The following is a 17611-nucleotide window of genomic DNA, read 5'->3' as shown; positions in this document are numbered from 1 at the left end:
ACGTGCTGCTGATCCTGAATAGCTATTTGTGCAACTTATCATGATGTATATGGAATAGCAACGAATGTGCGAAAACGTCTTCAAGAAGTTTTTCTTCTATCTCAAAATATTGAAGAAAACATACACATAGTAGTGATAAAAGTTCAAGATATTATAATTACGAATATTTATAAGCCACCTGGATCATCTTGGCTGGAAAAAATTATTCCTATTGCTGAACATCCTGAAATTTATATTGGAGACTTTAATAGTCACCACGAACAGTGGAATTATTATTATTATTATTTGACACCTCCAGGGAATCCAAAGACTCATCGAGGGAGGGCACCTGCTCTACAATTCTGTCTCCATCACTCAATCCACCAAATGACAGCAAGTATACCAACGCCATCTACCACCACTCGTATTTCCACAGAAATCACAAACATCCATGCCCACAGCTGGATTCGAACCCGCAGCCTTTTGGCTGGAGAGTGGATATGCTAACCGCTTGGCCAGCCAGGCTGGCATCTCAAAACAACAAATGTGGTGAAAAACTTGTTGACTGAATAGAACTAAATAGTCTTTGTTTAGTTTTTGATGCCAAAGACAAAGACACTTTCAGATCTGCAGTCTGAAAAAGAGACTATAACCCTGATTTATGTCTTGTGAGCAAAAATAATTTAGGTCACCCTATGCAAAATTTGAGAAGGTGCTTAACTGACTAACCTCATGATCAACACAGATTGGTATTAAATGACATTGGCATTTCTATTCCACCTTGTAAGATCAACTTTTCACACTGGAATTTTAAAAAGGCTGACCGGAATAAATACGCAAATGAAGTTGACGTGTATTCGCTGGATATCTCCAATAAATACTAATTTTAATTGATTTAAAGGCATAGTCCTGCTTGCTGCCAAGAAAAGTATTCCTAGAGGTATTACATAACTACATACATTGGTGGACTGAAGAATGTGAATTACTTTATAATGAATATCAGATGAACAACGACCCGAACTTCTAGAAAAATTGGATATATCCTGAAGTAAAAAATGGGTAAATACAGTTGAAGGTATAATAATATAGTTGAAGGCATTCCAGCCGTAAAGCTTGGAGCCATCTTAGGAAACTAGGTGGTAGTGCTCCATTGATTAAAGAACAACCAAGAATCACCCCAGATCAACTAGCTATACGTATTGTCAGCACATCATGTGCCCCAATCAATAAAAAGCATACATGATATATTAAGAGAAAATTAAAAGAATTTAACAAGAATTCACCTATAACTTCAAATTTTGCCTTTTATGCAGCAAGAAGTTGAAGCAGCCTTAAAGGAATTAAAGCCGGGTAAGGCTCCAGGTTTTGATAACATTTATCCAAAATTTTTGATTAATCTGGGAAGAAATGCAAGATTATGGTTAACTAAATTCTATACTGATACTTACAACTGATAAACTTCCCACTATTTTTAAAAAAGCAAAAATACTTTCAATTTTAAAACCTGGTAAGCCTAATCATAAAGCTATTACTCTCCTCAGTTGTTGTTATAAACTCCTTGAAAGACTTATTTAGAATAGAATAAGTCCCACTATTTTTAAATATGTCCCAACAGAACAAGCTGACTTCAGACCCAAATGTAGGTGTAGTAACCAGGTTCTCTCTTTAGTAACTCACATAGAAGCTAGTTTTCAAAAAATGTTTAAAAACATCAGCAGCTTTAAAAAAACGTTTAATTTCTTGACCAAAAAACAGGAACGTTCTATAGTGGGCACTATAATTCAGTTCTGGAGACTTGAAGGATCTGATAATGGTCTTCCAGATCACGGGCAAGATTAGTCCTTGGTTCCTGTTAAGGTTTTGTATACAGCAGGCAACTGTTGTGGCCTCCTTAAAAATTCGGGAGCAGAAGTCCTCCTCCATGTAAGGAATTGTGCTTCTATCCCACTCTATGGTATGGTTCATTCTTGAGAAATGAAAAGCTAACCCCGATTTTTCTTCTCTGTTATTACTGACGTCACCTATGTGTTCTTTCTGCCTAATTTCAAGGCTCTTTGAAGTTTGGCCGATGTAATTCAAGCCGCACGAGAAGGGTATGTTATAAACTCCAGCATATTTGGAGAAAGGATGGCTATCTTTTGGAGATCTTAAGAGTTGTCTAATCATTTCTGTGGGTTTAAAAGGCCACTCTTATTTTATGTGGTCTGAGGAGTCTAGCAATCTTATTGGAAACTGTCCCTAAGTATGGAATGATGATGGTAGAAATATAACGTATATCATCTTGTTGTCTTTGTCGGGGTTCAGAGAAAAGTATCTTGTGGATGAGTCTTTGAGGAAATCCATTCATGGTAAGGTTGGTGGATATCAGGGATAGTTCTTCCTGGAGGTCTTGTTGATCTGTTGTAAGGAAGGAGGCACAGTTCTTCAACATGTGTACAATACTAAGTTTCTGAAAAATGTGGTGGCACGAAGTGAAATGTAAATAACGTCCTGTATTGGTAGGTTTGCGGTAAACTGCAAGGTTGATACCACCATTCGGAAGCTTCTTAATTAAAGTGTCCAGAAATGATAATTGGTTATCTTTTTCAAGTTCTAGAGTGAATTTGATTGTGCGGTGTAGATAGTTGATTTTGTTAAGAAAGTTGAACAGGTCATTTTTTGTGTGGTTCCAAACAATAAAAATATCGTCCACGTATCTCCACCATACTGTGGGTTTAGGGTCTGTTTGAGTTAAGATTTTACTTTCAAAATCCTCCATAAAGAGATCAGCACAAGATGGAGAGAGGGGGCTACCCATTGCAAGGCCAGTCAATTGCTGATATATGGTTTTATTCCATAAGAAAAAGTTTGATGCTAAACAATGACGGAACAGAGAAGTAATGTCTTGTGAGAGAAAACTTCCTAAAATATTGATGACTTCCTCCACAGGGATGTTAGTGAATAGAGATGTAACATCCAGGCAGGCGAGTAAATCCGTATTGGAGATAGAGATGCTGTTCAGTTTCTCAATAAATAGGATTCGGACAAACCATGGCCTATGTGGAGATACTCTCTATAAATAGAACAGACAATCATCTCCAATATGTGACTGTGGTGCTCCACAACAGACTATGCAACATATTGTAAAAGAATGCACCTTTCGTGCTTATCAAAATGACTGGAATGAATTTTTATATATTTTATTCAAATTTAAAATATTCAAATATTTTAAATTCTTCAATCCTGTTACTATATAACATCGTGTTTTTGCCATGAGCTATGTATGTGTCTCAACTATTTGTCATAAAGTGAAAATCTGACCCTGACAGCCTCTATTTGGCCTGAATCCAGCTTGTTCTTCACCAAGCTTTTCTCTCATAATCATTCTCAACCATTTCTCAAGTATACTTAAGTAAATCTTACCAGGAACATTCAGTACAGAAATACCTCTGTAATTCTCACTAATTCTCACATTCAGTTTTGTTCCCCTTTTTATATATGGGTACAATGAGAACTCTATTCCACTCATCTGGAATTTGTCCCTCTGTCCAGGCCTTCTGAACTATGCAGCGCAGCCACTGTAAGACATTTATACCTCCATACTTGAGCGTTTCTGGTTGAAAAGTGCTTAAGGGTCAAAGCTGTATAACTGAGAGGAGATCTCCACATAGCCTTTAAAGGAATGCAGAGAATCGACCAGGGCTTCTGTCCTAATATCCAATCCTAACGTTCTCGTGGTGTACCCTGTTAGGTATCTACCTGATACTGAACGAACGAGGATGGGCTGGAATTTGGGATTTAGCCGACCAATTGTATTCTTATTGGCTTAAACCAAAATATTAAAAAAATATATATAAAATAACTTCTTGAGCAGAAAAGAATTTTTTCATTTAATTTTTTAGAAGATGAGGAAGATATAGATGTGATATGTTTGTACCAGGAGACGTTGGAGGTAAATGTCAGTAAAAGAGGGGGGGGAGGAGAGAGAGAGAGAGATCATTCTGTCTGGTTATGTGTGTATTACCGAGGATGAGAGAAGGTGAGCTGAGATCCCCTTTTGTGGGAGAAAAGCCTATGTTTTGGTGGCAGTGGAGATCATTAGGTTATCCTTGCTCCACTGAAGGATGTATGGAGATCAGTGTTTAAGGGCACTGGCTGCAGACGATCTTGATGTAAGGGATGTCTGAGAACTGCATGTTTGACAAACAAACAGTTTGTTTGGTTGTTTGTCAAAGGAGTAGGATGAGTGAAGAGTGCTAACATCAGCAAGGATATGGATAGGATTTGTAGTGATTGAGAGTAGATCATTTATGTATAAGAGAGGGGGGGGAGAGAGAGAGACAAAATGAAGCCCTGAGGTACTCTTGCACTGGTGGCAAAGCTCGAACCGAGAGAGAGTGACATCCACCAAGACATATAGTGAACGACCAGAGAGAGAGAGAAAGAAAGCTGGCAGCTATCCAGTTACAGGGGGATGGCAGATAGACCAAAGGAAGGCAGTTTGCAAAGCAGGCCTTGATGCCAAACACAATCAAAAAGCCCTGGAAATGTCAAGGGCAACAACACACATTTCTCCAAACCTTTCCATGACAAGTGTCAGTGGTAAGTTATGCATGCTACGATATCCCGTGTATTTGGGTTGGTGGAATCCATGCTGGTGGTTGCTGATTAACCGTTGCACTTCATTGATAACTTTCTCCATTACTTTGGAGAGGATTGAGGTGATGGCAGTTCAACAGTAGGGTCTCCCTATTTTGGAATGGGTTGGATATATGTCACTTTTCACGAGATGGGGGATAGGTGCCAGGTGAATACAGAAGATTGAAGAGATGATAGAAGACAGATGTTAGCTCTGAAGCACAACGTTTGAGTACAATAGGAAAGATGCCATTGGGATCATACAACTTTATAGTGTTCAGGTTGTTTAATATTCTTCTCATGTCTTTCTGTCGAAACACCACAGGAGGCATATGGTATGGAATGAGTTAAAGGAAAAAAGTGATGCTAGGAGGTAAACTTTTTCTTTCGGTGCTGTAACAATGATGCCATGTGCATGGGATAGAGGTGGGAGTGCAGGTGAGCAGAAGTTGCACATGATGGCTTATGTGAGGCACCAGAAGGCACGACTATCATTTGGACAAGAGATGAGCTTTATGCTAGTGGCTTTTATGAAGTTTGATTTACATTTACTGCATGCTTCCACATAGGCTGAGTATGAAGCTTGGGTTCTTGATACAAGGCACCTTTGGCAAGCTGAATTTTTTTCTTCAACTGCTTTCATACATCTTCTGTTGAATCAACGTTTGTAAGTGGACAGGAATATTGGATGGAATGAGGGCTAAATGCTTTCATGACACTGAGGATGATTTCTGTAACTTGCTTAGTGCAGGTGTCTGGGTTGGGTTAGAAGAGCAGAAGCAATAGTCATACTATGGGAAAGAAGAATAGTAGTTCTGGAGATCATCGCACTTTGTATCTTTGTAGTGCCAGACGACATGAGGTAAGGTGTGGTCAGAGGAGGGGGGGGCACTGTGATACTGAACACTTGCACTAGATTGCGATCTGAGATGCCAAGAGGAGAGGTAATTTCTACAGTGTGTCTGGAAGGAGAACTAGTTAAAAAAGGATCAAGGGTATTATTAGGAGAGTGGAGGAGAATATCTGAAATTCGGGTAAATAGCTACATGATTTGCATTAGATAGTTGCTTACAGAAAAAACTTCCATGTCACATCTGGCTTGATCTATAGTGCTGAAGAAGGGGGACTAGCTGGAGTTGTAGACATTCAGCTCACCTAGGGATGATGAATTCACTGTTTGGGTAACTGTATTGTAGATGGTCAGGTTTCATGGGGAGGAAAGTGAGGAGGTCTTTGTGGTTTACAGAGTTTGGAAACTGGTAAATATTGCAGATGAATGTTACTAAGTGGGGGAAATAAAACCTTCAGCCAGAGGAAGTCGAAAACAGGGGATTCTAAATTTGACATTCTATGGCAGGCAATGTTAGAACGTACAAAGGTCTTTGTGGAGAAATGAATCATGAAGAGTATAATTTGGGAACTGAAGGTGAACTGTGGCTGATGTAGCTGTAATTTGGGTTTCTGTTAAGAAAAAGTCTGGCTTAGATGTCTGTGAGGTGAGTGGTGATAAATGTTGTTTATATTGGAATTTATGCTGTGGATGTGGAAATGATTTGTTTTGGTATGGTATGGTAAATACCTGACTTAAAAAAAAAAAAATATATATATATATATATATATATATATAAACATCATCATCAAATTCCTGATATGTACCATCCACGGATATTGAATAGCTTCAATATGATATTCGATACGATAACATAACATGAAAAAGTCACACCATTACTAACTTCTGATCAATAATTTTCCTCCAAATTAATGTTATCTGCAAAATTCCAATATTATCAGATCTGTCTTTAAAGGCGCTTTTTACTGCATCAATCCATCTACATCTTGCATCAGGTTCTTTTCCCTGCCAACAAAGAACATTTGTTTTACTAATCGTTCCTCTCTCATTGTTCAAGTAACTATACCACTCAGATTAGCTTTTTGAACACATTCCTGAATGATAACAATGGTCTCCAGTCTTTGATAAGTTAAAATTGGTTTGAACACTGTCTTGAATACAGCTAATTCAGTGTTTTCATTACTTTCATTCTTATTCCATATAAATTTACTCAGCTGACTTTCTACCAATTTTACTAATTCTGTCTATTTCCATATTTAATTTATCACCTCCACTAAAAATTGTGCTTAAGGGTCAAAGCAGTATAACTGAGAGGAGACCTCCACATAGCCTTTAAAGGAATAGGGAGAACCGACCAGGGCTTCTGACCTAATGTCCGATCCTCACCTTCTCGTGGTGCACCCTGTTGGGTATATACTTGGATACTGAACGAACGAGGATGGGCCGGCAATTTGGGATTTAGCAGACCAAATTGTATTCTTATTGGTTAAACCAAAATAAAAAATAATGGTACGACATGACAAAATTTCATGCCGGCTGGGGCATTGCCCGGTTAAACAAGGCCCCCGTTGTTTTTGCCAGGGAACCAGGGCGAACAGCGAAAAGTCAGCTACTGGAATGAATCTGAAAACAAACCCCAACTCAACATCACCAGAGTTAAAGATCGGTACTATCAACATAAGAAGCCTGAATGGCAAAGAAATGGAGCTAGCTGAGGAATTAGATAAGTACCAGATCGACATAATACGGGTGACTGAAACAAAAAAGATCAAAACTGGTGAGATCTTTCTGAGCAATAAATACAAAACGTTATATTCAGGCAATGACAATCAAGGAAAAGAAGGAGTAGCCATAGAATTCAACACAAAATACGAGGCTAATCTTCTTGAATGGCAGTCAGTCTCGAGTAGAGTAATGTGGGCAAATATGAGAATGGGGAACTGGACAATGAGACTTATTTGTGCATATGGTCCCACAGAAGGTTCTACTAAGGTCGAAGCAGAGGAATTTTTTGAGGCTTTAGAAAAAGAAACTGACAAAATGAAAAAGGAAAAGTTGGTCCCTGTTGGGATCTAAATAGCAGAGTAGGAAATGATTGTGAGACATACAAAAATATTTTGGGAAAATTTGGAGAAAAGAGCAAAGCTAATAATAATGCAAATATCTGTTGGATTTCTGCTCAGGACATGGACTGGTTATTACTAACACCATGTTCCAACATAAAAATGTGCACAAATTCACATGGAGAGAAGAGGCAAAGAATAAGAAAAGTCTCATTGACTATGTTATTGTTGATAGTGATGTTTTCTCCCTGGTGCAGGAACACCAGAGTGTACAGAGGATTTGAAATTGAAAGTGATCACTATTTAGTCTTGAGCAGGATAAAATTGAATTTCATATTGAAAAAAAATAACATGTAAGAAAGTTTTAATGCGAATAAAAATTGAGCAGCTCTCAGATGTGAACTGTAGACTAAAATACACAAAGATTATTGAAGAAAAAATGAAAGAGTTTGAGAACAGGAATCAAACCTTGGAGATTCAGTGGCAAACTCTGAAGAAAACATTGATTGATTCTGCCAGAGAGGCATGTGGTGAGGTTGTCTGCAAGGATAAAACAATCAGAACTCCCTGGTGGACACAGGAAGTTAAAGAGGCAGTGAAGGAAAAGAAGAAAGCATATCAAAAGTTCCTGGCAAATAAGTCAACTTGTGCTCTTAGAGAATACAGAAACAAATGCAAGAATGCTAAACAGTGTGTAAAACTAGCTAAACAAAAGTCATGGAAGGACTTTGGCAAGAATATAGAAAATAAATATCAAGAAGGTGGCAAAATATTCTGGAGGTTGTTGAAAAAGCTTAGGAATGGAGGAAAGGGTGCTGTAAAAGGAGTTAGAGATAATAAAGGTGACATGAAAACGGGAGAAAAGGATATCCTTGAAGTATGGAGTAATTACTTTGAAAAACTGCTAAATGAAACAAGCAGTGATGACATCACAGTGGTAAAAAAAAAAAAAAACACTGACCAGGCATGCAGTCAGGAATACATATCCATACTTGAAGTAGAAAAAGCCATCAAAGGCTTGAAATGTGGAAAGGCAGCAGGAGTAGATGACATTCGACCAGAAATGCTGAAGCATGGTGGTATAAGAGTCTTACAGTGGCTGCACTGCATAGTTCAGAAAGCCTAGACAGAGGGACAAATTCCCGATGATTGGAGTAGAGCTCTCATAGTACCCATATATAAAAAGGGAAATAAAACTGAATGTGAGAATTACAGAGGTATTTCCCTACTGAGTGTTCCTGGCAAGATCTATGCAAGTATACTTGAGAAACGGTTGAGAAGAATTGTGGAAGAAAAGCTTGGTGAAGAACAAGTTGGATTCAGGCCAAATAGAGGCTGTCAGGATCAGATCTTCACTTTATGACAAATAGTCGAGAAAGCATGGGAATATAACAAAGATCTGTATTTAAGTTTTGTCGATTTGACAAAGGCATATGACAAGGTGCCAAGAGAGAAGCTATTCAATACGCTACAGTTATATGGTGTCAATGGGGCATTATATCACGCAATACTTAGTCTTTATTTGAGTTGTAAGTCAGCAGTTAGAATTGAAGGAAGTACAGGAAGATGGTTTAATGTTAAATCTGGTGTGAGACAGGGATGTACATTATCCCCTCTGTTATTCATTATCTATATGGATCACATTATGAAGGAAAGTGGTATTAAACATGATATCAAAATTGGAGATGTTAATGTCAGCTCTTTGCTTTATGCTGATGATGTTATACTTCTAAATAAATCCGCTACAAGTCTGCAAGATTCTCTGACTAAATTGAATAGCTGTTGTAATAGATATGGTATGAAGGTCAGCAATAAAAAGACAAAGACAATGAAAATAGGCAGAATCATTGAAAATGTCAACTGTGTTGTGAATGGAGAACCTGTGGAACAAGTGAATCATTTCAGCTACTTAGGCACAATTTTTACTGAAGATGGTAAATCAAATATAGAAATAGACAACAGAATCAGCAAAGCTGGTATGGTAGGAAGTCAATTGAATAAATTCATATGGAATAAGAGAGAAATTAGTCGGAACACTAAATTAGCTGTATACAAGACAGTGTTCAAACCAGGTTTAACTTATGGATCTGAGAGCTGGGTCAGAAGTAAAACACTTGACCAAAGACTAGAGACCGCAGATATTAGAGTCCTGAGAAAGATTATAGGCGTGAACAGATGGCATCAATGGCAATATCATATTAAAAACATGGATATCAGTAAAGAACTTGACATTGTCAACATCGAGGAATGTGTTAGGAGAGCTAATCTCAGGTGGTATGGTCACTTAAACAGAATGGGCGAAGAAAGATTAGCAAAACAAGTGTTCTCTGCCAGGTTGGCCGCAAAACGACCCAGAGGAAGACCAAGATATAGGTGGATTGATACGGTACAAAGTGTCTTAGACGATAGAAATATAAGATCTGATAATGTTGGAGTCTTGAGAAGTAACAGACTGATTTGGAGAAAAATTATAGATAGGAAGTTAGTAACTATGTAATTTTTTTCATGTAGTACTATTATATCCTGTACACCCCTTGAGGGTACATGGCAGGAATTTGTTCGCCATTCAGGATACAGTTGATATTTTCAATGTTTCTGTCTTTTTATTGCTGATTTTCACACATTTATTCAGTTATTCAATTTAGTCAGGGAATCTAGCAGACTTGCACTGGATTTATTCAGAAGTATATCATCTGCATAAAGTAAAGAGCTAAGATCAACAATTTTAATATCAGATTTAATGCTTTCCTTCAGAATGTGATTGATACAGATAATGAATAACAGTGGAGAAAATGTTCATCTTTCTTGCAGAAACTGATTTTACCTCAAACCATCTTCCTGTACCTCCTTCAAGTCTAACTACTGACTTACAGCTTAAATAGAGACAATGTATTGCTTGATAAAATGTCCCATTTATATTATATAACTGTAGCATTTTGATGAGCTTTCCTCTTGGCACCTTGTTATATGCCTTTTCTAGATTAACAAAAGTTAAATACAAATCCTTGTTATATTACCAAGATTTCTCAACTGTTTGTCTTAGAGTGAAAATCTGATCCTGACAACCTCTATTTGGCCTCAATCCAGCTTGTTCTACAAGCTTCACTTCCACAATTTTTCTTAGCTGTTTTTCAATATTACCAGGACACTCAAAGTAGGAAAATAACTCTGGAATTCTCGCATTCAGTTTTATTTTCCTTTTAATAGATGGGTAGTGTTAGATCTCTGCTCCAATTATCTGGAATTCAATCCTCTGACCAGGGCTTCTGATTTATACAATGCAGCTGCTGAAAAACTCTTATACTTCCATATTTGAGCATTTATAGCCAAATTTCATCAACTCCAGCTGCCTTTCTACATTTCAGGTTTTTCGTGACTTTTTTTTTTTTTTACTTCAAGTATTCCTGACTGCATTCATTCCTGATGGAAGTTTTCTACTATCATGCTGACACTGCTTGTTTCATTTAGCAGCCTTTCAAAGTAATTATTAAAGACATGAAAACTGAAGATATATTTATCTTCAGTTTTCATGTCACCTTTATTATCTCTGATTCCTTTTACAGTTCTCTTTCCTCCATTCCTTAGCTTTTTCAATAGCCTCCAGAATATTTTGCCACCTTCCTGATATTTATTTTCTGTCCTTACCAAAGTCTTCCCATGACTTTTGTTTAGCTAGTTTTACACAGTGCTTCACTTTCTTACAGTTTTCTCTGTATTCTGTAAGAGCACAAGCTGACTTACTTCCGGGAACTTTCAATATGCTTTCTTCTTTTCATTCACCATGGAGTTCTGATGTTTCTATCCTTACAGACAACTTCACCACCTGCCTCTGTGGCTGAATCAATTAATGTTTTCTTCAGGATTTGCCACTGAATCTCCAAGGTTTGGTTCTTGTTTTCAAACTCTTCATTTTTAATTCAGTGATGTTTATGTATTTCAGTGATAACTTTGTATTTTAAATCCTCTGTATACTGTTGTGTCCTGAACCAGTGGGAAAATATTGCTATCAAGAAAATATTTCTTGCATCTTCTCCCCATGTGCACTTTTCTACAAACATTTTTATATGGCTGGCAATCATTTCCCACTCTTCTGTTTATATCTCCAACAAAGACAAACTTTTCCTTTTTCATTGAGCCAGCTTCCTTCTCTAATGCCTCAAAAAAAAAAAAAATTCATCTATTTATTCCTTGGTAGAACCTTCTGTGGGTTCTACCAAGGCTCATTGTCTAGTTTCCCATTCTGATATTTGCCTCTACTTAATACTGCCTGTCATGCAAGAAGATTATCTTGATATTTAGTGTTGAATACTATGGCTATTCCCTCTTTTCCCTGATTGCTATTGCCAGAATATAACATTTTGTGTATATATCATTTTACACTGTGGTTTAAGCCAATAAGCATATAATTTAGTCGGCTAAATCCCAAATTACCAGCCATCCTTGTTCGTTCAATATCCAGGTAGATACCTAACAGGGTGCACCATGATAAGGTGAGGATTGGATATTAGGTCAGAAGCCTAGTCAGTCAGTTCTCTGCACTCCTTAAAAAGGCTATGTGGAGGTCTCCTTCCAGTTATACAGCTTTTGACTCTTAAGCACCCTGTGTATGTATATGTATGTACTTTTATATATACTCCCTCCCCTTTTTTTTCTTTTGCTGGTTATGACATCTCATGATAATCATCAAATTCCTGATATGTACCCTCAAAGGGTGTACAGGATATGATAGTATGATACTACATGAAAAATTTACATCATTACTAACTTCCTATCTACAATTTTTCTCCAAATCAATCTGTTACCTGTCAAGACTCCAACATTATCAGTTCTTATATTTCTATCTTCTAAGGCACTTTTTTACTGTATCGATCCACCTATATCTTGGTCTTCCTCTGGGTCTTTTTCCTGTCAACCTGGCAGAGAAGACTTGTTTTGCTAATCTTTCCTCTCCCATTCTGTTTAAGTGACCAAACCACCTGAGATTAGCTCTCCTAACACATTCCTGGATGATAACAATGTCAAGTTCTTTCCTAATATCCTCATTTTTAATATGGTATTGCCACTGATGCCATCTGTTCACATCCCAATGTTTCTCAGGACTCTCATATCTGCAGTCTCTCTCTCTCTCTCTCTCTCTCTCTCTCTCTCTAGTCTTTGGTCAAGTGTGTTATTTCTAACCCAGCTCTCAGATCTATAAGTTGTAATTGGTTTGAGCACTGTCTTGTATAAGCTAATTTAGTGTTTTGACGAACTTCTCTCTTATTCCATATAAATTTATTTCATTGACTTCATACCATACCAGCTTTATTGATTTTGTTGTCTATTTCCATATTTAAGTTATTATTTTCACTAAAAACTCTGCCTAAATAGCTGAAATGTTTTACTTGTTCTATAGGTTCTTTGTTCACAATGCAGTTGATATTTTAAATGCTTCTGCCTATTTTCATTGTCTGTCTTGTTATTGCTGACCTTTACACCAAATCTATTACAACAGTTATTTGATTTAGTCAATGAATCTTGCAGACTTGTACTGGATTTATTTAGAAGTATAACAACATCTGTATAAAGCAAAGAGTTGAGATTAATATCTCCAATTTTGATATCAGGATTTGATATTAAATCTGTTTAATACCACTTTCCATCATAATGTGATCCATATAGATAATAAAAAACAGAGGGGATAATGTACATCCTTGTCTGACACCAGATTTAACATAAAACCATCTTCCTGTACTCCAATTCTAACTGCTGACATACAACTCAAATAAAGACAAAGTATTATACCCCTTTTTTCCCCTTTTCATCATCATCATGAAATATGGGCTCACTGCCTGTTAGCATCTGATGCCACCACTATCTTTTTCCACCTTTCTTTGTCCAGTGCACAGTGTCGCAGTTTCTGTACATCCATTCCACACCAGTCCTTTATGTTATCTATCCATTCTCTGTATGGTCTACCTCTTCTGTTTACATCATCTATAATACCAAACATGAATGTCTTTATCTTCCAATCTTCACTCATTCTGCAGATGTGTCCAAATAATTGCAGCTTCCATTTTATAATCTTCTGCATTAGATTCTCCTTTGGTTGTATCTTCTGATAGAGCTCTTCATTTGTGATTTTCTGTACCCATTCTATTCTTAGAATATTCCTGTAACAAGGCCTTTCAAATGCAAAAATTCTTTTTCTTGATTCCTTATTTATTACCCATGTTTCAGATCCATACAGTACCCCGCTAAAGATGCATGTTTCCAGCACTCTTAGTTTTGTTTACAGGCTGATCACTTTCCTTTTCCAGATGTTATCCATAGTCTTCAGATTTGTTCTTCCTTTTGCAATCCTGATCTTTATTTCTTTTTTACAGTCCAAATCATATATCATTTTACTTCCCAAGTATGTGAACTGTTCTACATTTTCTATATCAATTCCATCCACTTGTATCTTTTGTTTCATGTTCTTCTCACCAAATACCATTGTCTTTGTGTTTCCCAGACTCAGTCTTTCCTTCCTCATTTAACAGTTTTCAATGTTTTTTGTAGTTCTCTTTCTTCTTCTTCCATAATAACAACTGTCATCTGCAAATCTCAGACTGTTAATTCTCATCCCATGTACCGATATTCCTTTTGCACCTTGCTTCATTTTATCCGCTGCTGTTTCTAAATGTGTGATGAAAATGCTTGGTGATATCGGGTCCCCCAGTCTAGTACCTCTGCTTGTTCTAAACCATTTCCCCAAATCATCACCTATTCTAACTGCATCCTTGTAAACATCTCTTAAAATAGCTATTAGTTTTCTATCAGTTCCACAGGATTCTAGCACTGCTAATATCACTTTCTGGTCGGTACTGTCAAACCTTCTGAAAATCAACAAAGCAGGTATATATGTTTTTGTTTTTCCCCTAGCTTTCTCTGCTATTAACCGCATTGTCAAAATCTGTTGAATTGTGCTTCTATCTTTCCTAAATCCTGCTTGCTCATCTGCAAGGTATGCTTCCAATTGTGTTCTCAATCTTTCTGTCAATATCATCATCACCTTACCAAAGTGACTCGTCAAAGCAATTGTTCTATAATTTTTACATTCTAGCTTATTTCCTTTCTTGAAAAATGTCACTAATATTGATTTCATCCACTCCTCTGGCATTTGACCTTCTTTCCATACCATATTACATAGTTGGTGCATTTCTGTAACCATACTTTCGTCACCATATTTAATCATTTCTCCAGTGATGTTATCATTACCAGGACTCTTGTTGTATTTTAGTCGTCCTATTGCTTTTTCTGCCTCTCCTCTTAAAATGTCTATATCATATTCATTACCTGGTGGTGATATCAGCTTCAATTTCAATCAGTTTCCTAACGCTATCTAAATCTAGTTTTTCTTCATATAACTCACTACAGTATCTTGTCCACCGCTGTAGAATTTTATCTTTATTCATTAATACTTTGCCTTTTTCATCTTTAATTGTGGTCTGTTTTGGTTGCCACCTGCTATTAATGGTTCTAATCATTTTGTACACCTCCCGAGTTTTATACTCTACATAGTGTTGTTCTATATTATTGCATTGGGCTTCTAACCATTTCATCTTATCCATTCTGACTGCTTTTTTCACCTCATTACACTTTCTTCTATACTGCTCCTCTATTTGTTCTGATGTATCCCTTCTTATCTTCAACATTCTCTTCTCCTGTACTAACTTCAGTGTTTCTCATCTAATCCACTTCTTCTTCTTCTTAATCTTCTCTTCTTCTGGTACTGTTTCTTCAATTGCATCTTCTATCACCTTCATTTCTCTTTTCACTCTTAGATTTGAATTTTCTTCTTTGTCCATACTTTTAAGTTTCTCTTCTAACACTGTTCTGTACCTTCCTATTTCTGCTTCACTTATTCTTGCTGTTCTTGCCTCTTCGTTTCTAATGATGGAGTTTATATTTTCTTTATAATTTCAACTTGATGTTTGGGATCACTAAACTATGGATCCGAGTCTATATCCGCTCCTTGAAAATTTTGACACTGCTGTACTGATGTTATCCATTTTCTTTTAACTGTAATCATATCGATGATGTTCATGGTTTTCCCATCATTTGATCGCGTCCATTTTCTACACTCCTTTTGCTGGAATGTTGTGTTATAAATCATCATCTTGGTCCACAGCAAATTCTAACATTTTTTCACCTCATTCATTTCTTTCTCCTAAACCATATTTTCCCATGACACGTTCCTAACCATCATTATCTATTCCGACTTTGGCATTCCAATCTCCTTCAATAATTAGTACATGCTTTGGTATTGTTTCTATTGTCTCTGTCAGATCTTTTGTAGAATAAGTCAATATCTTTATCTGTATATGTATGTGAATATATCTGGACTATTGATATATTAAATGGTTTTTCTCTTTTGCTGGTTGTGATGTCTGTAGCCTAATAGTTTACTTTGAAAAATAGCTATGAGGTGGCCAAAAAGTATGCCAGAAATAAAGTTTTTGTAAGTTGAATCTGATTTATCTTTATATTTAATGCCATTATTATCAATCCTATCTAGACAATGATGTAAAAAGTAATCATAACAGTGACTTTTTTGTCAGATATAATTTTAGATTTCGTGTCCATATCTGACTGCCATATTCAGGATTATGATGGGGGGGATACAAATATATCTTTTTTTCTTGGAACTATATATGCTTTATTCAAAGTAGAAATTAATTGTGGCAAGTGTTTTTTTCTAAAAAAAAAAAAAAAGCTTAGCATTTCACAAATTCACCATAAATAACTTTTTATTTATTTAATCATCCAAACAGCAAACATGGATGAAATATATCAAACATTTTATACTTCATATCCATGTTATTTCCACAGCAAATTCTAAATGGTATCCAAAACTTATTTCCATTTCAATGGCCATTTGTGTTTTGACTGACATGTAAACATGTCATGGCTGGTGTAGTGATTAACAGCAGTCATATTATGTCTGGGGATAGATCACACAACTGATTCTGCAATAGTCAACTGGAATCTTATGATATCCAGCTGTCATATTTTGCTTAATCAATATAGTAAAATTCTGGTTATCTTTTCATCTACCAAATTAACCACATGTCAAACTTTCTATTGAATTTAGATCAGGTGAATGGCAGGCCAAGATATTTCTTGTTCACATGATGTTCAAGCCAATATTTGACAAGACTACTATTGTGTGAAGGTAAATTATCATTAAAAAATAAGGTTACCCTCAGAAAAGTGATGTCTATTAGATAGAAGAAGACATTTTTCAAATTATCATTAACTAAATTAGGCAAGCATACACTTTTTCTTGGTGTTAACTTCAAGCCAAGAAGCCAGGTGTTAGTAAGTACAATATAATCAGGAATTATATCAATAACCAAAAGTTAATATATTTATCTCAAATATCCATTCTCTGAAAATAGAGAAACTTACCTTTACAAAAACACCAGTTTCTTTAGTAGGATCCCAGAGAAACTCACACATATGTATGTTATTAGGATCATTAACTACCTCATATACTCCATATGAAAGTGGAATGTCTGAAAATAGTAAGATAATTATAAAATAGACCATTTAGAATGATTTTATTCCTTGATAAAGGAATAAAAAAAAGTGTTTTTTTTTTAATTCAAAAAAGTGTTAACAAATTTGAAATTGAAACAAAGTGAATCACAACTCAGCATGCATTAGCCTTGTCTGATTCCTGTGTTAGATATCTTTGAAAAATCAATCTGAACAATACTATTCATTAAAAAACTATATTGTTCATAAAGAGCAAAGATTATGAAGGCGGTTCAACTTAACAGTCTGGTTAACTGCACACACAGCAGAATGAATGTGCCAGATCAACAAATGGAAATGTTTAGTTATTTAGAATCTTAAATTATTAAGATAGCAGGCAGTATGTAGGAAAGACTGAATCTTAGAACAGCCCTAATATTTTCTAACAATGTGAACATTATTTATACTTTTTTTTTCAATGCATCTTTCAAGTTATAGTGCAATACAAAGTAACCCAATAGCAATTTAAGGTGTGTGAGTGGTCATTAGTTTGCCATTAGTTGGGAAAATAAAGCACCTGGATTACCAAAGGAATTCCATA

At 36.1% G+C, this 17611-nt stretch overlaps 1 protein-coding gene across 1 annotated transcript in view; it reads right to left on the bottom strand.

The window, feature by feature from the left end:
* LOC150109376 (transcription factor CP2-like protein 1) overlaps positions 1-17611 on the bottom strand; it is a 311379-nt gene that overhangs the window by 182543 nt on the left and 111225 nt on the right. Inside the window, exon 8 of the mRNA XM_090407787.1 lies at positions 16942-17048. Within this exon, the coding sequence (XP_090263913.1) occupies positions 16942-17048 (107 nt within the window). The remainder of the gene's footprint in view (positions 1-16941; positions 17049-17611) is intronic.

Source organism: Typopeltis vanoorti, chromosome 2, assembly GCF_054136105.1.
Source record: "Typopeltis vanoorti isolate ZY-2024b chromosome 2, IOZ_Tvanoo_1.0, whole genome shotgun sequence".
Lineage (NCBI taxonomy): Eukaryota > Metazoa > Arthropoda > Arachnida > Uropygi > Thelyphonidae > Typopeltis > Typopeltis vanoorti.
The sequence above is the reverse complement of the archived record's forward strand: the minus strand, read 5'-3'. Positions and strand labels throughout refer to the sequence as shown.